This window comes from Branchiostoma floridae, chromosome 13, assembly GCF_000003815.2.
Source record: "Branchiostoma floridae strain S238N-H82 chromosome 13, Bfl_VNyyK, whole genome shotgun sequence".
Lineage (NCBI taxonomy): Eukaryota > Metazoa > Chordata > Leptocardii > Amphioxiformes > Branchiostomatidae > Branchiostoma > Branchiostoma floridae.
In genome coordinates, this window is record NC_049991.1 from 18325076 (window position 1) to 18349804 (window position 24729).

Here is a 24729-nt window from a genome sequence, read left to right on the forward strand (position 1 = left end):
AAAAAACCCCATAGAGAGCCTGCTATGGAGGATACATGCAGCCTTTCTTTGGTGTCCTTAAATCTAAAGACCTAATCGAATACAGTATTTGATGTTAATGACTATGCCTCTAACATGAAATGTCTGTTAGGCCACACCAAGCTTTAATCAAGAGGCCTGTTGATAAAAACTCCATTGGTCACACCAACTTAATCTACTCCAAAATTGTTGGATGACTTCATAGCAATTCAATGGTGAAAACTTCCTAAATGGGACACGAGACTTCCTTTAGATTTAGAAATCTTACTTTAATTTTTGGGGAAAATATGAGGAGTGATTCCGGGATCCAATCGATTGAATTGATGTAGCCATACATGTATGTTACACAAAGCTGCAATTATTATTTTGTTAAGTTCCCTTTTATGTTGAAAAACCAAACTGAAAAGATTTGTTCTCACCTTTTCAGGAGGCACAGGCGTAAGGCAAAAATTGGTGACCTTAATTCTTCAAAGGAAGAGGAGAGGGTGCGCCCTACCAGTTACAGCGTCCGTATTTCAGTAGGCATAGGTGGTGTGAAAGACCACTCTGAAGTACTTGCATCCATGAAGCTGAGAAATCTTCCTGTTGAAAATGATTATGTTAAGCAGCACAGCGACACAGCACAAGTTTTTCTGCCCCCACTCAACTACAAAACATCAAAGATGTAAAGAGTTACAAAGGGGGTAGTGTACAGTTTACAAAAAGGATGTATTTTGTTTTTGGTGGAATGATTTATATAAACTACATTTATGTTGAGTGGAGCCGCAAATTTCATTGGAAACTTAAGTACTACTCTTGTATTTGTGTCAGTCTTCACTTTATGATATTGCATAAAGCTGGTAACTGCAATTTCATAGAATGTGTTCATCATGTATATTTGTTGTGAAATTGAGTGTGTTGACTTTATAATCCCTGAAAACCAACTTTTGTATTTTGAAATAATTTGTGCTTACATGTCATGTACATCTGAGTGGGATGATTGACAGCAATTCAATCTACTAATTGTACAATCTACTAACAGTACTTGAGGAGTCATATTGTTTGACAATGGTTTTGTAAGGGGCTCTGATCTCTAACTGGACAGCTTGTCTAAAAAAAACGAACTATAATGAATATCTTCAAGATACTACAGTGCATTCAGTCTGGTTCTTTTTGCTTTTCTTGTTCTAACTTTAAAATTTGTGGTGACCAAAATAATTAAATACTATTACTTTCAATTTTGGGTGTATGTTGTAGTGCCAGTCCATTAATTGACTGTTGCAGTTGATGAAAATGGTACTTTTCACTTCTGCAATAGATGAAGCCTTACCTACGTCTAAAACAAGACAGTCAGATATTGACATCTTAACCTAGTTCGTGCTGAAGTTAGCTTCTGGCACCAATGGTTAGGGAGCAGGTAGGCTCACTTTTTATTCGTATTACCATACAGGGCTCGAAATACCACCTTCCTATGCAGGTTAGTGCAGGTAAAATTGGAGCTGTGCAGGTATTTCTGGTGTCTACCTGCACTGGACCATGTACTGGGTTTATACATAAATGTCCCATAATGTAGCTGTATATGGATTGTAACAGTTATTAGCTGCATTGACTATTACCACCTATAAGATATAAAAAAAAGTAGCAATGGTTCCTGAACAATTTTAGTATGATCCATTCTTCCTAAATCTAGAGTGGTGCAGGTAATTTTGTATGTTACCTGCACCAGTACAGGTATGCAGAAAAAAGTATTTCGAGCCCTGCCATAAAAGAAAAGTCCTGTCACCCACTCCTCATCTCACATACACACTGACACACACACAGAAAAGCATGCAAGCATGGACCACACACATACGTACAGACACATACACAAACATAATTACACACACATATACAAGAAAAAAAGAGACTTGTGTGATGGAAAAAGTACTTTATTCTCTCAAGAAATATGGAATCAAATTCACTCAAAACTGGCATCAAACTTCATGCGTTTTTGTTACTACTTCATCATGCTTGTGTAAGGTTTGGTCTGGATTCGTTGACTTTCTGGATCAACAATGTACGTCGTAGTTTTGCTGTTATGGGTTATGTTGCTACACTTGGCTAAAGCTGATGCTGTTCCCTTGCTGACTTTTGCACATTCAAGACAACTTCTAATGATAAGACTATCCCTTTTCCGCGGCCTCACATCAATTTTCTAACATGTACAGGCTGGAAGCTTTGTGAACTCAAAAATCACTTCTTAAGCATTACAGGAATTTTGTCTGACATTTGGCGCACACGCCAACTTCAATATGCAGCACTGGCTATACATGTACGCAGGTATTCCTAAATAAACATCACCTGTAAAAAAATACAACATGGCTGCAGATCTAAGCAGCCTGGACAATCAAATGTCCCTTAAAGTCTATCAGTTTTCCTTTACTACACAGTACCATCAACAGCTAGAGACCTTTGTTCATTTGCCAATTTCAACCTACAATGAAAGCAACAGTGCCTAACCCCTAAAAGTTACCCTTACTTCCGTTAAGTACATGTAGCTTTATAAGGAATGATTTCTGCTTTGAAACTACATTTATGATTGTTATGAGTGTTACGAATAAAAACCCTTCCTCTATTCCCACTGAACTGCCTATACATGATGAGAACAAAGATGTAAGTATGCTATACTAGGTAGTCATATCCCCGATGCATTAAAACTGCATTTAACAATTGATGGACACTCCTGCTTATTATTATGTTGAGTTTGACAAGAACTGATAATTACTCAAAAAGATCACCTTTGCACAATCGGTGATTTGTAGTTGGGCTATGATGTCAGTCTTGTGGTGTGATGTGGTTCGGATGACTACGTTGAAGTTTCCCTCAGCTAGGCTGGCTCCCATCTGTATTGAAACATGAAACAACACAGTGAGAGACGTACACATTGCAGTAAATCTCTAGCAGAAATACCTACATGCACATTTACATAGTCTTTTGTCCAAGGTCCAATTGATAGTACTCTTCTTCTTGGTCTTGATGAGTTTAACTACAGTACAATATGAGATTTCAAAATGGTCAAACAGTTAGACCTCAGAGGGAAGACTAAGTTGCAAAATTAAGAAATCAATGTAGAATTTCAAAACCAGTAAAGGGTATCACAATATTGAATTACAAATCTTTCAAATGGAAAAACTACAATACAGTTGCAAATGTATACATCACATATCTAGTTAACATAATGATAATCCACAAGCTTTATCAACGCATAAACAAGCAAGTTGTTGACTGTCGCCTGTCTTTAGACAGAAATGTAGAATTCTGAATTCTTTCAAAGTCCAGGTCCTTCTGTTGAACTGACACTACAGAATTCTATGAGAACTCATCTGTTGCACATACATGTACAGACAGTTTAACCCAATCACCAATTTTGAGCACAAGAACTGGTGACAAAAAAATGCTGCACATCCATGGCTTCATTCTGTTACATGTATGAATGCTGGAACGCTGCGACAATCTCGCCGTGACAAAAACATCCGATTTTTAGCCTACATGAGCAAGTGGTCTGTGAATATCTACACTATGTTGGAGGGTAGACAACATAGGAGCAATAATCACAAAGAAGAAAATAATACAGTAAAGTGTACCTTTCTGCATTACCTGAGTATACTGGCATTTTGAGACTTTGTTACTACTACCCTTCCTGGTTCTCCGAATCGAAGGGCGCTCTAAGGCATCGAGCCTCCTCATATGGGACATGGACTCTAGTTCGCAAGGATTTCAATTCACGCTTTTAGTAGTCAAGCAAGAGGAATGAAAAAGTTACAATGCTGATGCTGAAAGAGAAGTGTTCTTAGAGTAATTGTCATTACCCAATCCTAAGGATAATGCAACATCTCCTGTACATCTTTATACTGTACATGTATTTGCCCCCTTGTAACACTTCTTGTCTCTGTCCATAGAAAATACATGCAATTGTCTAGTAGTAGTAGTAGTAGTACATCTAGTACACATAGATTCCAACCAAGACTTCCCCCCTTACACTTACAGTGTGATTGTTCACATCACCTTATAACCCAGCATTTGACCAACTAGCACTAGCATCAGGTGGCATTTTCAATGACAATTGCATCTTCAGTTGTTGATCCAGCCGTTTCACGTCTCAAAAATGAAACACGAGAGAATGAGGCATGAGCCACTACAAAATGGGTGGGCAGTGACTGTTCTGGCATGTTAAAGCATGGCGAATGCATGTGCACTGATGCAGGCATCATACATAGATACAAACAGAACGTGAAGCTTTAGAGCTTTACACATTGGCCTAAGAATTGATATGTTTTAGATGTGGGTTGGAATGGGCATACACTGTTGAAATGGGCAATGCGAGGGCTGCAGTGAGGTGAGTTCTATGCAAGTTGCAGTGTAAGTGAAAATGGTGGCAATACAGGCACAAACATTTTGACATATATGGAGAGGAATATTCATCTGTTCAATAATAGATTTATTTGGGAACTTCAAAATATGACTCTGCAAGGAATGATGCACAGGGCTCAGAATCTTCCTCTCTATAATTCAACAAAATTTGCAGGCAATCAACTTCAGTCTTTACAAAATAAAGCCAAAGCCTTAGTCATGAGCCCTGGACAGCCCACTAGGAGTGCAGAATTTCTGTGCAAGGCAAACGTTGATGCTGTTGAACCAATGCAATGTGGAGGGGGGGTGGCATGTAATGGTGGTACTGGGTACCAAGAGTTCAACACTACAGGCGTGAGCCCACAAGAGAGATCACTGCACATGCACGTTTGTACTGGGCTTTCTCTAAAAGTACAAGCACCAGAAGAAAAAATGACAGTAACAAGCTAGCAGACAGACAGCATGCACAAGGGGTACCTCTCCTATTTGCCACTTCTCATTTCTGTACTGGGAGCAGTGTAGGAGAAGTGTCGGTACCACCGCGGCGTGTCTCCGGCCTCCGCGCGATCCCTGTACTCCTGTAAAGGATTTCCTGGATGCAAAGAGTCGGCACATTCAAGCATACTTACTGTCCCATTTACACACTGTTGGCTGAGATAGGCTTGTTGTTGTTTGTTTGTTTGTTTGTTGTAGTAAATAAAAAATGAAATTAGCACCAAAAAGGACCGTAAACACTCACCGAATGAGAACTGAGGGGTCTCAGTTATCAGGGTGAGTGTCACCTTCATTTGAGGCCTTGCTGTCCCCGTCGTTATCATCAGCAGAGTTGGCGTCCATGGCCTCCTCACTGCTCGCCTCTTTAGCATGAATGTCCCCATCCTCCTGGTCCATGGACCCCTGAGGGTCGGCACTCTCTTGTACATCATTAGCATCATCCTCTTTAGCCTGGTGGACACCTGTCAGGGCACATGAAATGACAAACTGCTACTTAGAGATGAAAATCAACGCTTGGCATAAAATCATCATGTCTTTTTTTTTTACAACTAATTCCTGGGAAATAAGGTACAAGTAGAAGGCTGTTCAACTGAAGCACTAACAGTCTGGTTTTGATTGTAATACATGTGTATGTAACATTTCTTCTTTTTTTGTCTCAGACTCTCAGTCTTCGCATCGAGACAACCAAGTTAATCTGGATGTCACTAAGATTTTGCGCAGAGATTGGTCATCACGGACAAGATTGGAAAATAAGAGATGGCGGACAGATTGTGTTGGAAAGACACAAAAAAGGCCAAATAGAAGCACACAGAAATATGGGCAAAGACTTTTATTTATTTCTGTGTTTATCTCAAAGAGATTGTATGATGTTTCCTTACCCTCCTCCTCCTCCTGTGAGCTGTGTCTGTCCTTGTCCCTGCTCTTGTCTCGGCTCCTCCTGTCCTTATCCCTGCTGCTTCTGTCCTTGTCTTTACTGCTCCTGCCCCCCTCCCGATCATGGCTGCGTGACCGGTGGCGGCTCCGGCTGCGATCCCGGCTCCGGCGCTTGCGGTCTCTACTCCTGGAACGGCGCTCGCGCTTTCTGTCGCGGTCCTTGCGATCCTGACTACGGGAGCGACGCTTCCTGTGAATGGTAATAATATGTTGCAGCATCAGTAATAAAAGGCCTTCATACTGAAAGCTAAAACTCAAAGAAATTCCTACAGAATCAACCAAGAAAAATGATAATACTCGTACCTTTCCCTGTCCTTGCTACGGCTTCTACTGCGGTGACGTCCAGACCTCTCTTTGCTGCGTGATCGCCGGCTGCGCTTGGAGCGTTCCCGCGACCGTGACCTTCTGCTCCCTGACCCTGACCTACGACCCTTGGAGCGGGATCGGCTGCGTTTCTTCCTTCTTTCCTCCCTTTCTCTCTCTCTCTCCTTCTCCAACTCTTTCTCCTTCTCTTCCCTCTCCTTACGTCTCCTCTCCCGTTCCTTCTCTCGTTCTTCTCTCTCCTTTTCAAGCTCTTTTTCACGGTCCTCTCTCTCCTTCTGTCGTTTTTCTTCCCTCTCTGGATCTACTGGTACTCCCCTAACAGTTTTCTGTGTGAGAAGAACAGCTGCATTAGATCACCACAAAACAAAATATTCTACTTATCTGAACAAAACAACCTGGCTACAAAAAAACAGTAACTTGTAAGCAAGCTTTCTTCATTGAAAAACAAACAAGTAATAAGCAATTTCATGTGCCATTACTTTTTAATCATTCTAAACTAAGACTCATAAAAAACTGTCTTTTACAGTTAGTTACCTGAATTAGCAATTATTACTGATTGTAATGACTTCACTTTGACAACATCTAAGGAAAAAAAGTTTTCTTACAGCTTTTAATTCTTCGATGGTTGCCTTGATCTTGGCGTAGCCCATGTGTTGTTTGCCCATGAGATGGTCGTCCACTCGAGACTGGGCATCCCCCACGATGAGAAAGGCTCCACATGTCTCACACACTTCCATCTGCTTCTCCTGGGCTGTCATACTGTCGATGCTCTGAGATTTACAGAAAATAAAGAAAGTTCTTACATTCATTTCAAGTGAATATGCACAGCTCATTGTTCTCATATGTCATATGTGTTTCCATTTACAACAAACAACGACATATTCAAGTTTTGAAAACATAAACACTGATCTTATAACCAGACAGGAGTTATCTCCTATATCCAAATAGATCTATGTCCAAAATTTTAGCAGTGTTTCGGAAAGACTGCAAAATCAACCAAATGAACGTGTGTCATGGCACTACTCTCAGTCCCCACTCTGAAGGCAAGTTCCTTGTTGAAGAGGAAGAAATACTCATAAAGGACAAAACTACAATCTTTTGTGATAACAGAAATCTGGTGTAAACCATGATAATGGACTCACGGATTTGTTAGCCTGTCGTAGCTGTTCCCTCTCCTCCTTGAGCTGATCACACAGCTTCATGACTCCCTGTGCCTCCTCCACCTTCCCTTCACACCCCAGCTGTTCCACCTGCACACACAAGAATAAGAGTATAAGATCCAAAAAACACACTATAAAGTGTTAACTGATGTAATCAACTTGAAAATTTAACGTCTATACTCTCTACTATATATATGGTAATCAAAGGCCAAAGTAGTCAATTACACACCTGTTCCAAGAGTCCATCGATTCTGTCTGTCAGCATCAGGATCTTCTCTTCATTCTTTACAATTCCTCCACCGCCCTGCTATCATGTGGAGAGAAGGGGAGACTCCCATTAAAAAACTGATATTTCAGAACTATCAATAGAAATGCAGTAAACTTTTAAGTCATTTTCAAGCCATTGAACGGCAGTGTTCTCGCCAGGCCTTTTCAGCATAGCGGGCCGATACGCTGTGGGCTGGAAAAATGACGCTGTAAAACGCCCGCTACGCTGCTTTTTCATCCAGCGTAGCGGCAAAAAAATGGGGAATAAAAGAAAAATATTGTAGTAAAAATACATAGGCACGCGCCAAGCATGCGCTATCAGCTCGAAGGGAGGTGTTTTACAGCACCGGCCCGCCGTACCGCTGGCTCGCAGCCCCTCCCACCCGGGATCGCCTTGCGTTCCCGCGCGCTGAAATGTAAACACAGACGCGAGAGGGCCTTGCCCGCACGTGATTAGCGGGGTGGGAATCTCTCCCCGGAACAGCCAATGTGTATAATTTTTCCCGCGAATTTGGGGAGCGGCGTTGATAAACCGAGGCTGTTTACTAGCAGTTGCGTCTTTCTTTTTCAGTACGGAAAATGGAATCAATTATTTCTGACACATTTCTAGAGCAAGAACTTGCGTTCCAAAATTTCCTGTTCTAAATTTTGCGTTTGCCGCCCTGCGTTCGTGCCAAAAAAAAATATATATAAAATGAGTAGCGCGTGTGCTGCGAGTGATCAGTGGGGTGGGATCCCTCCTCGGAACAGCCAGTTCCCGGGGAATGTCCTTATTTGGGGAGCTGGGTTGACCAACATAGGCTCTTACTGATAGTTGCGTAATTTTTATTTCAGCGCTGGGAAATAGAATCAATTCTTTCCGACATAATTCTGGAGCAAGAGCGGGTCGCTTTCCCAAAATTCCTGTTCTAAATTTGAAGCTCTTTGTATCGGCATTCGTAAGATACAAACCATCGTAAGTTTATATGTGAAACCCGGGCGTTTAATAGTTTCGCCGACAAGCCTCCCCCTGTGGCCCCGCCCACAAACCGCCAGGGCATCAAAGGGCCGCCGGCTATCAATCAAACGCGGCTGTTGTTTACAGTTTCAGTCATGTGCCGTGTGCAAGTTTACAGCGAACTTCAACGTAATATTACATTCCTTGGACTTTCTTTCCCACAGCGGTGCTTCTACAAAATATTTATTAGACTGTAATACGGAGTCCCACATGTTTTAAAGAATGGAATCTGACGCGGAACAGCGTTTTTTTACCGGGTATTTTCTTGAAACATGTCCGTGGGAATATCGTCTAAACTCTAACGGCGAGGCGGCGACGCAGGGAGACCGTCAACAAAAGTCGCACGGCTGCTAACAGCGATACTAGCGCTATAAACAAGCGCTTCAACTTCGGATGGCAACCAGGACAATATTTTTAAGTACTGTTGAGCTGAGTAAAGTTTGTTGTTTATGAGTTTTTAGTTGTCTGTGAAGCTTTGACCCGAAATATTGTTACGTCAAACTGCTGAAGAGAAGTTAAGTGACTGCTGCGATTATCGTAGATATGGCCCTAAAAAAATGATAAAATAAGCCTTCTCAATAGCCTAAAATGCAAGAGCTTCCGGGGGGTGTCGCCCCCCTGGGTCCCCCAACGGGGCTCTGCCCCTGGACCCCGCCGGGGGCCTTCGGCGGCCCCCGGACCCCTGCCCGACGCTGTGAAAAATTCCTGGAGAGAACACTGAACGGGTAAATGTACTGTACAATTACAGTAAGTGCTTTCTCCGAACTTGTTGTCCGCACCTGCCCTCTCTTGATTCGAAGAAGATGAAATACTTACAGCGACTTGAGCCTGCTGTTCGCTGAGCGCGAGGCGGGCGTGGCCCCTCCTGATGCGCCGCTCCACGTCCGCCATGCAGCTCTGCAGGTAGCGCAGGAAGTCTTCCTCGTACCCCATCCGCTGGAACCGAGAACTCTTTCTGTACCTATACAACAACAAGTCCGTGTGCAATGCGTGAAACAATTCTCAGACAACTTGGCTCATAGCCAATCAGGAATGTATGTAGCAAGTCAGCAACATAATTTGTGTATTTTTGACTCAAAGAACAATAGTTTTATCAATCTGACAGTATAATCACTTGAAAGAGAAGGAAGAATTTAGAATTAAACTCACTCCATGCAGTGACATTTGTGTATTTCCGTAGGCCTTTTATGTTACAAGACCATTCAAAATATGTTGCATGCCACACCAAACCAGGGATGCCATCTTGACGAGTTGTCCTGATGCCAGTAAAACAACTGAACTCTTCTCATAGTATTTCTTGGGGACTAAATCCGACTTTGATATTGTTTTCATAATAAAGTCAAATGCAAAGATTTTCGAAACAGCTTTTGACTAAACTTGTTACTATGACATTTGCAGTAAAATCACCGTGTTTTTCTCCGCATGCATAACTTACCCATCTCTGAGTCCGTCATCATGAATCTTGTCACAAGGCCCCAGGTCTGAGCGGGTGTTGGTGAACAACTCGGATGGACAGAAACTGCATAGGAAGTGTTTACAGACCTGTAGAAGAAATACACCGAAAATGTATGTTTGAAATTTTGAAGTTCAATGAAATGTACTCTGTAAAGTTCTTCTTCTTCTTTCGGTTAAGGCAGCCGCCTTCAACTAATTGAAGATTATGCTGCCTATATATTGAAGTCTACTGCGAAGCGTGGAGGTAATGGGGTATTGTAATGTGGAGGGAGGAACGGGTGGGGAGGGAGCTATATATGTAATTTGAAATTGGCCAGAGTGGCACTGAGGGCTACCTGTGCTGGGAGTCCATTCCAGTCCTTCACAGTTCTGGGGAAAAAGGCATACTGAAACAGTGAAAGCCAGAGCTTTCAAACTTGGGTATGAACTGGGATGGCGTAACTGGGACCAGCACATGGTAGACAGCGAACAAATTATTCATACTAAGCAGATGATATGTGATTCTTTTTACCTAACACATAGGAGTAATCACCAAGAACAATGACATCACGTGACAGTTGACAAATATTTACAGTAACTTGGGGTTTAGAAAACAAATGATATATAATAATATGGATGATTACCAAAAACGGTGGCAACAAGAAAAGCCACTACACGTGAAAATTGTACATCATGAAAAACAACCTGAGCACATATCCAAGCTGGCCTCAATAAATTATTCACATGTGTAAATTATGATTTCCAGGAACGAAGCTGAAGGTGGAGGGGGTGGGGGGTGATCGCGGCACTGAGGCCGAGGCTGATCCGCTCTGAGAGAGAACGCATGCGTTTGGGATGGGAAAATATTTACCAAAACACGACACAAATGTAAAAAACCTTCCTCTAATGTTTCGTGAAGAATATATACACTTCTCAGCTACTAAATGTGCCTTTCTGGAGAAGGCACGATCCCAGAAATGTAGTTATTTGTCACATATAATTCGATATAAAAAAGACAAAAAGGACAGCCGATGTTCACCAAAATGGCGGACATGCCTGCACAAACGCTGTCAATTAAATTCCCTAAATAATGAAAATATGCCCATAAAACGTCTCCCAGTGATCACAAATACCTTCTCGTCGCTCCAGTGTATGTCTTCTTTCTTCTCGTTGGGCGCAAGGTTGCGATCTCGCCCCATCAGCTCGTCCAACATCTGAGCCATGAAAGACGCCGACATCTTGCCGGTTCGTGCTGCGTCTCGTCTGACCTTCCCGGCATGCACCGCGCGCCTGGAAAATTCCGCGCCTGGAAATCGTCATCGTCAAGCAGATGTTAAGTGGAAGGCAAACTTTCAAGTACACATGTATTAAATGCATGGTGGTGTTTGGTGCAAAAAGAACGAGAACCTTAATGGCTACTATGTATAAACAAGGAGGTAGTCAACATACAAAGAACATCTAAAGATATTGCTATCAGCTAGGTGATACACCACACCTTGTAATGACTTTGAACAATGCTCAACACAGATTTCGGGTTTCAAGTTTATAACATGATATATACGTGGTATCGTCTGCAGACTAATATTCATCTTTATGAACATTGCTTACTTGACAATTTCCTGAGTGACAGGTGGAAAATGACGTAACAATTTTTCCTCCGAACAGCTGCACGTCAGCAGCCAATCAGAGCTCCGCTTGTATCTGTGCAGACCAAACCATTCTTTACAAAGAGGTTCATTCGTTAAAGTTATTCATGAAAGATTCTATATATCTACCCACAATAAAGTCAATTATAATTATTATTCATAATATTTGATATATATTGATGTAAATTTTTTGTCACAGTCTGGGCTTTATTCAATATTTAACTCAGAAATTTACCCGAGTTTGCAATATGGTACCGTCCTAATCATGTGACGTCGGTACGAAAACAGGAAGGTCCAAGATGAGCACGTCACCGGAACGTACTGCGCCTGCGCGAAAAGTATAGACATGCTAAACCTTGCTCAACCCCTGGTTTACTAAAGGGCCGCATTTAAGAAAGTACGTGCGTATATAAGGGTGAAATCCCGTTTACGTTTTACATGAAACCATGTCTCTAACATATATTGTGCAACAAGCGGGATTTCAATGCAACGTTGACCAAACCAAGCCCCAAACCACCAGGGTTCGCGCAGGCGTAGTACGTTCCGGTGACGTGCTTCCAAGATGGCGGTTGTCTGACGATACTTTTGTGACGGAGCCGACGACAATTTTTTTTCCGGTGGACAGGTGGACACGCCGATTCTGACGACTTGTGGGCTTCGAACCTTACCGATGAACCTTGCCGGGCAAGGCGGGGATAACTCCGCCGGCCTCCTCTTCGTCAACTTCAACCAGGACTGCACGTAAGCGCCCGGACTTGCCACAAAGCCCGACCTCTCTCCGACTTGTTTTTGTCCCACCTAAACACCTTTGTTTACCCCTCTGTTCTTCCAGCCGTGTCCGCGCTAAAACGTCTCGTCTGTTGTTTCCCTTTTCCAGATCGTTGGCAGTTGGCTCGAAGACGGGATACAAACTCCATTCGCTGAATTCCGTGGACAAATTGGACGTGATCTATGAAAATGGTAGGTCGACTTAAGTCGTATTTATTTGACAGGTCAAGAAACAAGTGGCAGGGGGCAGCCCTTAAGGGGGGGGGGGGGGGTGGTGATGCAACGGTTTGCATATATTTTGCACCACCTTTTTTGCGGTGCAGGGAACTGTAGACGCACATGTGATGTACGTGGCAGAGGCAAAGGGAAACTGAATGAGTAAAGCTCTATTTTTAGATTGGTTTCAAGTCAGGCTTGAAGACCAGGCCTTATTTCGACTTACATGTAGAGGTAACATTGGAACAGAAGTAATAGCTATGCTCAATGCCTTTTTTCCTTTGCATAGCATAGCCTTGACTGCAACCATACAGCTTGTGTCAGTCTGCCTATAAGTACTCCACAAATAACATTTCACCAAAAATTACAGTCTGATTTACAGCAAGTCCCGTGGCACCTGGCACTGTTCCAGGCTGTCGTCAGGGTGGGTTCACCTGACCTAGTTATATTCCCAGATGTCTGTGTGTGCTGTCATTATCTGCCTCACAGTCACAGATGAGGTCCTGGGTCCAATTGTAGAGAAATAATGTGAGACACTGGTTCAATCCTGGCTGGGAATGCACTTGTCTTTTGAAAGGTGCTTATAAAAAATGGGAACCCATGTAAAACTACCTGTGCACAAACTATTGCTGTTTTTGTCTGTGTCTACTGTCATTATCTGCCTCACAGTTGACATCCTGGTTTCCATTGCCGGTAAATACGAGACACTGTTTTATTCCAGGCTAGTGCATCTTGGTTGGGGCTGCACTTGTGTTTCAGAAAGGATGTAAAATGGGAATCCTATGTAAAACTACCTGTACACGAGCTATTTGCTGTTTTTGTTTACATCCAGTGTATTCTTGAACTGGTGCCTACCAGGGCATCAGCAGATTAGATTACTAGTTGATATTTGAATTAGCCTGATCAAGTTGCAAATTGATATGTAAATTAATCTTTTGTCTACTTTCTGCCTGCCAGTGTGTCACACTGTGACATCATCCCGATTACTCAAATACAGGAGAAGCCAGTTAATTGCACAACAGATTAACGCACACAAAGGCTTCTGTTAACTGCACAAAATCCCCAAATCCCAAACCAATGTGGTCTAGCTAGATAACTTCTCATTATTGCACCTGCCAGATTATTGCACAAAATTCACTGGCAAATAAGCCGTGCAATTAAGCGGCTTTTAACTGTATACCCTGCTACTGAAACAGCTTGCAATTGGAAGCTTTCTGCTCAAAGTACTGTGTAGTGTTTAGGCACAAGAAGGATTCAAAAGAAGGAATAGTCATGATCCAAGAGATGTCTTGTTTGTGCCCTGCCTGTGCTAAGTAGTACTGTAACGAATACAAATCTTGTGTGTGAATGAGGCCAGGGCAGTCATCATTATTCAGGATCAGAAGTCTTGCTGACAGTTATTGCTCGGCAACTGAAGCAGGAATGTAACTTTGTGTGATTTACCTTAATGTGATGAAAAGGTGTATCAGCATTAGGACAAGTAGCTTTTGTTTCAGCCAACTCACAAGGTGGACTTGTTTTTGTAAGAATCAACAATGTTTCAGGATATTACAATTTGCAAATTGTTTCTGGGAATGAAATGGTAGTCACAAAGTTACACCTTCATGAGGGTCTGTATGGGGGTCCCGGCAATGCTTTATGCTGAATTCAGAAGAACATGTACACCTTACAGATTGCACTTTGGCCTTACCAAGTGCACTACTCCTAAGTGTTCCTACAGATCCATATGGGACTGGAAATAGTGTAGTAGTGGCCGTGTTGGTCAGGTGGCTGCTGTGGCTGCTAATACAGGTTTGACTGTATATAAAACATAACAATTTTGCACAATGCTACATGTAATATATACTGTGTGACTGTGTGTCCCCCTGAAGCAGAAAGTGAGGATGTGTGCACTGTACCAGTACACAGCTCTAACAATGCTACATGTGACTGTGTGTCCCTCTAAAGCAGAAAGTGAGGATGTGTGCAGTGTACCAGTACACAGCTCTAACAATGCTACATGTGACTGTGTGTCCCTCTGAAGCAGAAAGTGAGGATGTGTGCACTGTACCAGTACACAGCTCTAACAATGCTACATGTGACTGTGTGTCCCTCTAAAGCAGAAAGTGAGGATGTGTGCACTGTACCAGTACACAGCTCTAACAATGCTACATGTGACTGTGTGTCCCTCTAAAGCAGAAAGTGAGGATGTGTGCACTGTACCAGTACACAGCTCTAACAATGCTACATGTGACTGTGTGTCCCTCTAAAGCAGAAAGTGAGGATGTGTGCATCGTGGAGCGGCTCTTCTCCTCCAGCCTGGTGGCCATCGTCAGCCTGTCTGCACCCCGCAAGCTCAAGGTGGGAGAGACTAGAAAAGATACAGGGTTCTGGTCACTGAAGAGATTCATTAGTCCCGTATGACTATGAGCACTGTTAATAGGAATTTTTCTTCTAACAGTTACATATATTTGAGGTAAACACCAAATTTTCAGTCCATCTTGTTCACGGAATTGACCTACTCTTGCGAGAGTGCAGAATATCCACGCAAGTAGCGACCTAGTTTTGCACTCTCGCAAGACTAGGTCTATTCTGTAAACAAGATGGACATACATGTAAGCATATGTCTGTGTCATAAACCATTGCTAGCATTTCATGTCAGGTTTAGGGCCTTCCATTAATCTTCACAAAGTCAGGATGTTTGTCTTAACTTTACTTGTAAATGTTACAGTGACTGCATAGAAGAAGAAGAACTTTATTGCACGACAACTGTAGATGATACAGTGTTTGGCAGCTTGTACATGCATATGCTGTATTGGAGTCGCCTATTGTCCACTGTTAAAGGTTCGTGGCTTTATTTCTAACAGGTGTGTCACTTTAAGAAGGGTACGGAGATCTGTAACTACAGCTACTCCAACACTATCCTGGCTGTCAAGCTCAACAGACTTGTGAGTATCCAATTTTCTCTTCTCTTCTTTTTCTCAATATTTTTCTGTATATTTGTACTTAATTTGTTTGGTCTAGGGTTCTCAGACCTATAGCAAATAAATGTGAGACTGACATTATACTATAGACAGACTGAATACAGTCCAAGTATGTTTAAACATTGGTAAGATTCCTGTACAGACAGATTGAATGTTGAGCACAAACATCTTTGTACACATCCAAGTGTTTTATTCAACACCTTTCATGGCAATTCTGACGAGCTCACATGATATACTTCAGCGTGGGTGTTACAGATACAGTCCCAAACATTAAGTATTTATACATATACATAGATAGCTAATGCTGTATTTACAATGCAGGACCAAACATAACTTGCCCTGAGAAAAGTCACAAATGGTGCCTTAAAAAACATTCAGCTAAATAAAAACCTGTGTGCAAAGAAGTTTGTTATTCAGTGACTTGTAACCGGATGAAAATTTTCACGGAGATAGAAATATGAGTTTATTTCTGTTACAAATTTTCACCGGGTTTACTTTTTTTATCTGTCAATGAAGGTTTAACCTCCAGGTAATAAGATATGCAAGGTGACAGTTACTCAGGCAACAACCTTATGAATTTGGAAGAAAACTTTACAAATTTAATCCATTTGCTGGAGTTGTAAACTTTGTTGCATTGGTTGGTATGTAAGATCATTGATGAAGCCAGGATTATTTATAAGCTGGTAATATGTACCTGAAACAGCCCACTCTTGTTTTGCTTATCTTATCGGATTAACAGCCATAAGAGACAAAGAGCCCTGATTGTTGTACCTTAGGATTAGGTGTAACTTGATACAGTACCATGACTCAATACACAACTGTCTTGCCTTGCATATTTCTGCATGCCTGCATTGATGTGGGAAACAAGCAAAATTTATTTACATGCATCATGATATGAATTGCAATGTGTTTGCATAACTGGAAACGGTTTGGTTGTTTGGCTCAGGACCCATAAGTGCTGGGTTTGAAGCCCCTATCGTGCCACTGATGTTGAGAAAGGCACTTTACAGAATCTTCCTCACTGTACCCATGTGTAAAGATGGGAACCTGAATTCAGTTGGGGAGATAAAACGTGGTTAGAGGAGAGAGATGGGCTCTGCCCACTACTACTGTGCCTCAGACATAACTTGGATAACAACTTACTGTCCCACAACCTTAGATATGTGCTTTAGATCTACCTTTACCATTCAATAGATTGTATGAATATTGATATGGATCAAACTTGAAACTATTATTGAGAGTTGTTGTGATATTGATCAGTATGTGTACATGTGCACTACCGTAATAGTAAACAAAGAGCCACAGACACTTATTAAAGATAAACGCTGCTTACAGGACTTGTGCAAAAATTTGGTCTGGTTACTCATTGCACAACTCCAGTTCCACCTGCATCACCAGGTAATCTGCCTGCATTTTGAAAGTCAAATTTTATGAAACAAACTTGAAATTTTTGTTATTTAACTTAGAAAAGCCGGCCCTCTATACTGATTGAAACACACAATGTAGGGGCCACCTACGCTCAACTGCACTGCATGGCAAGGACCGTGATGTGTAGGTATGCAGAAAAAGTATTTTGAGCCTTGCTACATGCATATCCAGGGCTCGAAATACCACCTGCATATGCACTGGTTCAGGCTTTTAGCTAGGAATTAATTGTAGGGCGTCCGAAGTAATCGGAGTGATCCGCGCTGCGAAGTGGCTTGGCGAAGCCGCGCGGTGAGCGCCGCAGGCGCGAGTATTGTAAGGGGGTCCGGGGGTATCCCCCCCTGAAAATTTTGAAATTATAACCCTCTGAAATGCTATTTCCTGCATTTTGAGGTGCATATTTTGTAGAATTCAGCCAAGATTTTTTTGTGTCTGTTACAATATGTTTGCCCTGACTGAGGCTGGGAGGAGTTTACCGGCGAAAATCGGAAAAAATTTGGGCGTCCGTAGTGCGTCTTGCTTAAAAGTATTGCGTCCGATTTCTTATGTTTGTTAGGACAGTGCGTCTAAATGACGCGTTGATGCATGCCTAGCTAAAAGCCTGCACTGGTTAGTGCAGGTAAAAGTGGAGCTGTGCAGGTATTTCTGGTGTCTACCTGCACCTAACCTGCACTGGTCCATGTACTTGGTTTAGATGTACACGATGATTGTGCTATAATATAGGTGTACATGGATTGTTATCAGCTGCATTGAATGTTACCACTACCTATTAAATAGCAATGGTTCCTGAACAATTTTTGTATGGTCTATACTTCCTAAATTAAGAGTGGTGCAGGTAAAATTTGTCTGGTGCAGGTAATTTTCAATCTTACCTGCACCAATGCTGGTACGCAGAAAAAATTACTTTGAGCCCTGATCAATAAAGATTTTGTATCTTCCCTCCCCACCCCCAGAGGCTGATCGTGGCCCTAGAGGAGAGCCTGTACATCCACAACATCCGTGACATGAAGGTGCTGCACACCATCCGCGACACCCCGCCCAACCCCCTGGGGCTCTGTGCCCTGTCCATCAACAACGACAACTGCTTCCTCGCCTACCCAGGGAGCGCGCAGATCGGCGAGGTGCAGGTCTTCGACACAGTTAACTTGGTAGGTGTTTATCTCATCTGTAATATTATATACTCATCCGCGACACCCCTCCCAACCCCCTGGGGCTCTGTGCCCTGTCCATCAACAACGACAACTGCTTCCTCGCCTACCCTGGGAGCGCGCAGATCGGCGAGGTCCAGGTCTTCGACACAGTCAACTTGGTAGGTGCAGGTTTGACAGTGGTATTTTACAAAATGATTGTCTCCTGCATCCTCTCGGTTGTCAGGCAGACTAATGACTGTAGTTGTATATTTGTAAGTGAGCAAAGAGGTGCAGGTCTTCAACACAGTCAACTTGGTAGGTACGGTGATGACAATGATATGTAAGCATGTCTTGTAGGCCTTCCCTAAATTGGTGGAGGAGCAAAGAAAGACATTAAGTCAGAGTTATGGTGCAGATCGTTATACAATTTCAACCATCCAATGCCGGCCGAGAATCCAAATTCTAAGGCAGCCTTTTCTTTCATGACAAACAATAATTGAATTTGTTGAGATGTATGCATGAATATCCCAAGAAAGGTCTCAGAACATGCAACCGTAAAACAATCGTACAACAAGTGATCAGATGCTTGATAAATTCAAAATTATTTTCTGTACAGATCTTTTTACAGTCTACAGCCTTTTACAAGTTGTAAATCGTGAACAAAAGACATTTTTCATTCCAGCGTGCGGTAACCATGATTCCGGCTCACGATAGCCCCCTAGCGGCTTTACAGTTCAACGCACCAGGAACCAAACTAGCAACTGCTTCAGAAAAGGTTTGTCCATCTTTGTAATTATCTGATTACATATTTTTAATCTATATATATTACATCAATCAAAAACGAATTAATATACAGAAAAGAAAAACATGCAGGGGGATTTTCCAGACAAATGTTATAGTTAGATATGTTGCCAATTGAATTTTCACACATAAATTTCATTCAATGTTTTAGTTACATATGCCATAAAAATGTAGTATTTCTCCTTCTATCATGTTATGCAATAAAAAAATGTCAACTAAATTTGTAATGTTTATCTGTTCACAGGGCACAGTTATAAGGGTATTCTCCATACCTGATGGACAGAAGTTGTTTGAATTTAGAAGAGGTGTTAAAAGGTAAGCAACAAGCAAAATTTATTTGCACACCTAGATAATAAAAAAAAAGCTTTTAGAAGAGGTATCAAAAGGTAAGCCTACAACTCTTCACTTGCACACCTAGATATTTAACCTTAATACTTATAGTGGCATCATTAGTTTTATGATCAAAGCTTTCCAGCATCTCTTGACAAAGCCACCTGTACATGTATTGATGTAAACACTCAGCTGGGCAACACTCTATATCATGTTTGATTAAACTGCAGTAGAAGACAGAAAAGTTGACATCAAATCAGATTTCTAACTTAATTTTGCATTCCCCAGGTGTGTAAGCATCTATTCCCTAGCCTTTAGTATGGACTCCGTGTTCCTGTGTGCATCCAGTAACACAGAAACTGTGCACATCTTCAAACTGGAGGGACCCAAGGAGAAAACGTAAGGGGAACAAATTACATGTCACGTATACATAAAATTGTAATTCATTATCAACTGTATGTCTCATTGTTTTCATTCTACCCTATCCTTTTTATATAAGGGTACAAAACTTCAATGGAAGCCATGAGACATGTAATAACATTGTACATATGATATGATATTGCTCTTTTTTCATTAACTAAATGTATAGCATTTTTTACGATGGAATTTAGATAATTTGAATATTGAATTACAAAAAGAAATACATTTCCGAGAGAACTTATCTGCATCTCAATTCTCAAAGAACAAAACACATGAATTACAGATGTTGAAAATATCACTGTAGTTGTTTATTGCCCTTATATAGACCTGATGATAGTTGTGTCTCCCCATGGGGTTTTCTGTAGGCCTGCCGGAACAGAAGAACCTCAGAGCTGGATGGGTTACTTCGGGAAGGCTCTGATGGGGGCTGGGAGTTACCTGCCCACCCAAGTCAGCGCCCTTATACAGATCTAACATTGTTGTGTCTCCCTATGGGGTTTTCCTGTAGGCCTGCTGGAACAGAAGAACCTCAGAGCTGGATGGGGTACTTTGGGAAGGCTCTGATGGGGGCTGGGAGTTACCTGCCCACCCAAGTCAGCGACATGTTCAACCAGGGAAGAGCCTTCGCCATCGTCAAGCTACCGTTTGCCGGCCTGAAAAATATTTGTGCCCTCGCGATGTGAGTTGGTGCATGCTTGTCTGCAATCTGTAATGTTCTGTTGTCAGCATGCATATAAGCACTTGTAAGATGCATTAAGTTTTTATTTTTTTTATATTTCAAACTTTGCAAGTGTACTGAAGATAATAAAACCTGTCATAGACTAGTCCTTGATAACAGTCTAGATATATAGATAGCCTTAGTGTCCTTTTAGTCCAGCCAATTTTGAAAATGGAAAAATAATCTTTTCTTCATTGAAACACATAAAATATAAAGATTGACTGGCAAACTATAAGATGAAGTGTTTTAAGTGCTACTCTTTTTGTCAAAATCTTACAAGCTTTAATACACTCATTGAGAAGTGAATCGTGTCAGGTGTCATTATACTTCTCCATATAAATTTGAGAGACAAATCCTAGAGGCAAGACAGAGAAAGAAGAAAGGGATAGAGGGGTCGAACACTGGAGAAGTGTTCACCTGCACCTTCTGTGGACCAGGCTACCATGCCAAGATTGGACTTATTAGTCATCAAAGGCACTGCCAGGCAAGAACTGTAACCAGTAACTGACTGAGGCCCTGATTGAAGCTGTCGACCGTCTCACGAGACAAAAAGAGCCGAAGAAGAGATAAATTTGTTCTACTCATTATGATATGATTGTGTAGATACTTGTCTATATTTCCATGTCCTGTTGTGTTCCAGAATAAGCAAGCTCCCCCGACTGTTGGTGGCCTCAGCAGATGGTTATCTGTACATCTACAATGTGGACCCAGCCGACGGGGGAGAGTGTATGTTACTCAAACAGCACAGGTAGGGAAAACCATCCATGTTGGGTAACAACCTAACCGAGCATTACAATGTATTTCCTTCTTTCCTTGTAAATCTGTACATTTTGAGTCAAAGATCAGAGGCAAGAAAATCCCCAACTATTTTGCATGGTCATTGTTCTTAGGAAAACTACAAACTACAAAAACACATTACACATCTTGAGAATGTTAACTTCTACACCCACCACAAGGAAGAAACATTCCCCAATGATCTCTCAAATCCTCCCAAAAATCAAAAGTGGGTTTGCTTCTGCATCCAGATGTGACTGCTTCATCACAACTACCTGTAGAAGAAAATATTTTATCATCTTCTTTGCCACTGTGAAATGAAATGAAATATATGAATGACTGAATGTTTCTTTCTTCCAGACTTGATGGCAGAACAGACGGGACGGAATCCAGTGAGTCGCTGACCAGCGCCCCTCGGGACAAACCATTGACGGCGGCGGCGGGGCCCTCGTATGCTGCTAAGGTGATGTCCAGTCAACCCCAGTCCTCACCCCCCAAGGAGGCCTCACCACCTAAAGATGGTACGGTCTATCACATGTCTACTTAATGCACTGATATATAGTCAGCATCTTAGCTGTTACTTTCAGAAAATTCTGATTTCTTACACTGAAGTCTTGCTACAAATAAAAATGTCAATAGAGGGTTGCACACCTTCAGATGAATCTTTTGACAAACTCCTTGAAGCTTGACGTTAACGGTGCACACACCAATTCTTCCGCGACAGGGGTCCTAGATAGTATGCGACAAAAATGTGACGAAAGGGTCTCAAGGGTCCATGTTTGAGTTCAAATTTCTCAACATTTAGCTACGGCCGCGTGGCGCATTGGTACAGTTGTACACCCGATCCCTCGATCTCGGAAGTTAAGCAACGCGGGGTCCGGATAGTGCGTGGATGGGGGACCAACCAAGGACGTCCGGATTGCTGTAGCCTCACGAAGTTTTCCACAAAATCGTCTTCCGGGAGGGACGTAAGACGGGGGTCCCATGCTCGAGGAGGTGCCTCAACCACGTTAAATAGCCTCATTACTCATACTTGGGGTACCTACTGGCTGGCAAAATACACCAGATGATTATAATCTGCTGCGGAGTGGCATTAAATACTGGCATGGCTAAAAAGCGTAAGAAGTGATATGTTTTTGGTGTAAATTGGTTTTGGGCCCGACTGTCACTTCCTTGTATTTCTACGCGTTGGAAGTGATTCGCCTGTTGACCCAGATTCCCCGTCCATATGCGTTCTGTGAGCCGTGTTGCTATGCCTCTCGCGTCGGGTTATTGTGAAAATCTCAGTGTTACGATTTTCTTTATTTTTTGCTTGATTAATCTTAGGTGTATTCTCTTTCCGGCAATATCAGTCATTTTCATGACTAAAATATAGGTGATGGGTTTATTTCCACGTCAAAATGCCCCTTTTTTTGCATACTTTTTTATGTGAAAAAATTTTTCTCCCCCAAATATTACGAAAAGTAGAGAGAGTGAAGAAACTGAAACCCGGCTGTTCTTAAAGCTAGAGTGATACCCTTCATTCCCATATATGGCTTTTCTGCTTTAGATATATTTTCTTGAAGAGACGGCCTCTCCACTTGAGGGTGCGCAGCCTCGATTTGAGACCCCAAATAAACTGGGGTGTGCGCCGGTAAGAAATTTGTTCAGTTCCCTGGAGCCATACACAGATATAGAGTGGAACAATTTTCCAATGCTTATGTACATGTACATGTAATATCTTATCTCCTCAGCAGACGGCTGTACGGCTAAGGCACACAGCCACGAGGGGACCACAGTTCTCATATACTGAGTACTACAATAGAACAGTGTTCCAATGCTTATGTTATTTCTTTTATTTAGACCTGTACCATTACGGAGGGAGCCCCCAGTCGGGAGGCGCAGTGGGGGGACCACAGTTCCCCTCAGGGGCACCGCCGTATTTGGCGGATGAAGACACCAGGGATCTGACCGGGCTGCGATTGGACGACGAAAACGAGTTCCCTCCCATGACGCACCACAACGACTGACCCTGTCACCATGGCAACACACCCTGTTACCATGGCAACACATTCTGTCACAATGGCAACACATCCAGTCACCATGGCAACACATCCGTCTCCTAGCAGCTTCCTCCTATAGCAGGACCAGGTGTCAATCATCAGGCCACACCTTTCATTCCATTCGTTTTCAGACATTTTACAGTTTGATAATTCAATAAGAAGACAAAAAAGACTGAGGGCTGTGAAGAAAACTTTAGGTTTGTCCTAACTCTGATTTTCTGTTGATCTTCCTATTCCACATTCTTCTTCCTTTTTTCCAAATTTTTCTTCTTTTTCTTCAAATCTGACTTCTGAGAATGCACAAATTTCAAACTGGTGTGGCCTTACCTGCAATACCGTGTAACGTCCACAGGAGGCGCTGTTGTACCATATACAGTACTGGAAAATGACTGTAAAGCACAGAGAAGGATCATGGACAAGAGCAATCACATAATGTAACCCCTCGAGGTCTTAAACCAATGATGGCTTCCATTATAAATGTAAATGATGTACCTAGGGTCTAACAATAGACTCTGTAGAGCTGGTTTTTCTTAGCGTATCCTGTGTGTTAGTCAAGTTATTTTATTTCCAGGTCCATTGAATCGATGATAAGTTAGGAGCTGCAAAGCTGGTATATGTTGTTCTCAGACCAAACGATATGTGGTAATATCACGAAAGCTCCTCTGCTCTGTTAGTTAAACACAGTATATAGCTGAATTTTGTTTCTGCACCTGCATTGTAATCTTTCTGTAGGAAGAAAGTTCAGCTATCTGCTAGATATATAGTATTTTTTCAATGGAACTGCTTTTAAAAGTAAGCAGGGTCCTATACAAGAATGCAATGCTTTGCTGTGCAGTGTTGTTTTCCCCAGATTTGTGTGCATTTAGGTATGTTTTAGTTAGAAAATAAAGTTTAAAAAAAAGATTTCTTGTCAAGCCAGTCCGGTTTCAGTGTTACCTGTGTTTATAAAGATGTTACATGTATGTGTACAGTCAGTGCTTCAAGACTGATCAGAAATATCGCAAATCTCAAAACCCTAGTCAGATAAACAGTGGCAAGTTTGATTTGGAAAAACACTGAGGACTTGGAATGTGCATTTAAAGCCAAATATCTCATCTGCAAAACTGGTGACAAGAATAATGGTACCATGGTAAAGTGGTAGATAAAAGATAATGTTTCAAACTTAACTTTTATCAGCGAACTCCACCAAGTGAACGACTCATGGGGTTAGAATTGATTACCTTGTTCAATTCTCAGTGTCTTTCCAGATCTGAAATGGCCATTGTTCATTGTCATAGATGGGTTTAAAGTTTAAACTGAAGTATTGATAACATTGTAAAGAATACAGAGTTGCTGTTGCTCTACCCAGAAAATTTCCTGTGATGTGTATAAACTGCTTGATTGTATCAGTCACCAGAGAAAATGTACATGTACAGTACAGCATGCTGGGACACACGAAATATATGCTACAGTGTCTGTCTGTGAGAACTGTGTCTGTCTGGAAAACTGTCAGTGTCTATA

At 42.0% G+C, this 24729-nt stretch overlaps 2 protein-coding genes across 19 annotated transcripts; one reads left to right on the plus strand and one right to left on the minus strand.

Annotated features, from left to right (window-relative positions):
• Positions 1-1909: 1909 nt before the first annotated feature.
• Positions 1910-11641, minus strand: LOC118428713 (luc7-like protein 3). Of its 16 annotated transcripts, none has more exons than XR_004832676.1 (11): positions 11130-11316; positions 9998-10104; positions 9379-9523; positions 7528-7605; positions 7281-7388; positions 6744-6908; positions 6118-6464; positions 5760-6004; positions 5126-5342; positions 2775-2879; positions 1910-2337 (listed from the first exon to the last, which is right to left on the minus strand). XR_004832676.1 is itself a non-coding variant. In XM_035838861.1 (10 exons), the coding sequence occupies exons 2-10, from the start codon at positions 11232-11234 to the stop codon at positions 5146-5148; spliced, it is 1494 nt and encodes a 497-aa protein (XP_035694754.1). In that variant the 5' UTR covers positions 11235-11302; positions 11605-11641; the 3' UTR covers positions 1910-5145. The 16 variants fall into 16 exon arrangements, 4 of the variants coding, with proteins under 4 accessions (XP_035694754.1, XP_035694753.1, XP_035694751.1 ...); XR_004832674.1 differs by adding an exon at positions 4864-4978 and having other exon boundaries at positions 1910-2879; XR_004832669.1 differs by adding an exon at positions 4864-4978 and having other exon boundaries at positions 1910-3737.
• Positions 11642-11809: 168 nt separating this feature from the next.
• LOC118428714 (WD repeat domain phosphoinositide-interacting protein 2-like) lies at positions 11810-24119 on the plus strand. Of its 3 annotated transcripts, XM_035838863.1 has the most exons (14): positions 11810-11941; positions 12205-12383; positions 12520-12602; positions 14878-14966; positions 15473-15553; positions 17968-18162; positions 18827-18919; positions 19190-19260; positions 19564-19674; positions 20204-20374; positions 21054-21161; positions 21548-21708; positions 23030-23237; positions 23280-24119. In XM_035838863.1, exons 2-13 carry the CDS (start codon positions 12313-12315, stop codon positions 23194-23196), a joined length of 1401 nt encoding a protein of 466 aa, XP_035694756.1. In that variant the 5' UTR covers positions 11810-11941; positions 12205-12312; the 3' UTR covers positions 23197-23237; positions 23280-24119. The 3 variants fall into 3 exon arrangements, with proteins under 3 accessions (XP_035694756.1, XP_035694755.1, XP_035694758.1); XM_035838862.1 differs by having other exon boundaries at positions 23030-24119; XM_035838865.1 differs by having other exon boundaries at positions 14881-14966; positions 23030-24119.
• The last annotated feature ends 610 nt before the right edge of the window (positions 24120-24729 follow it).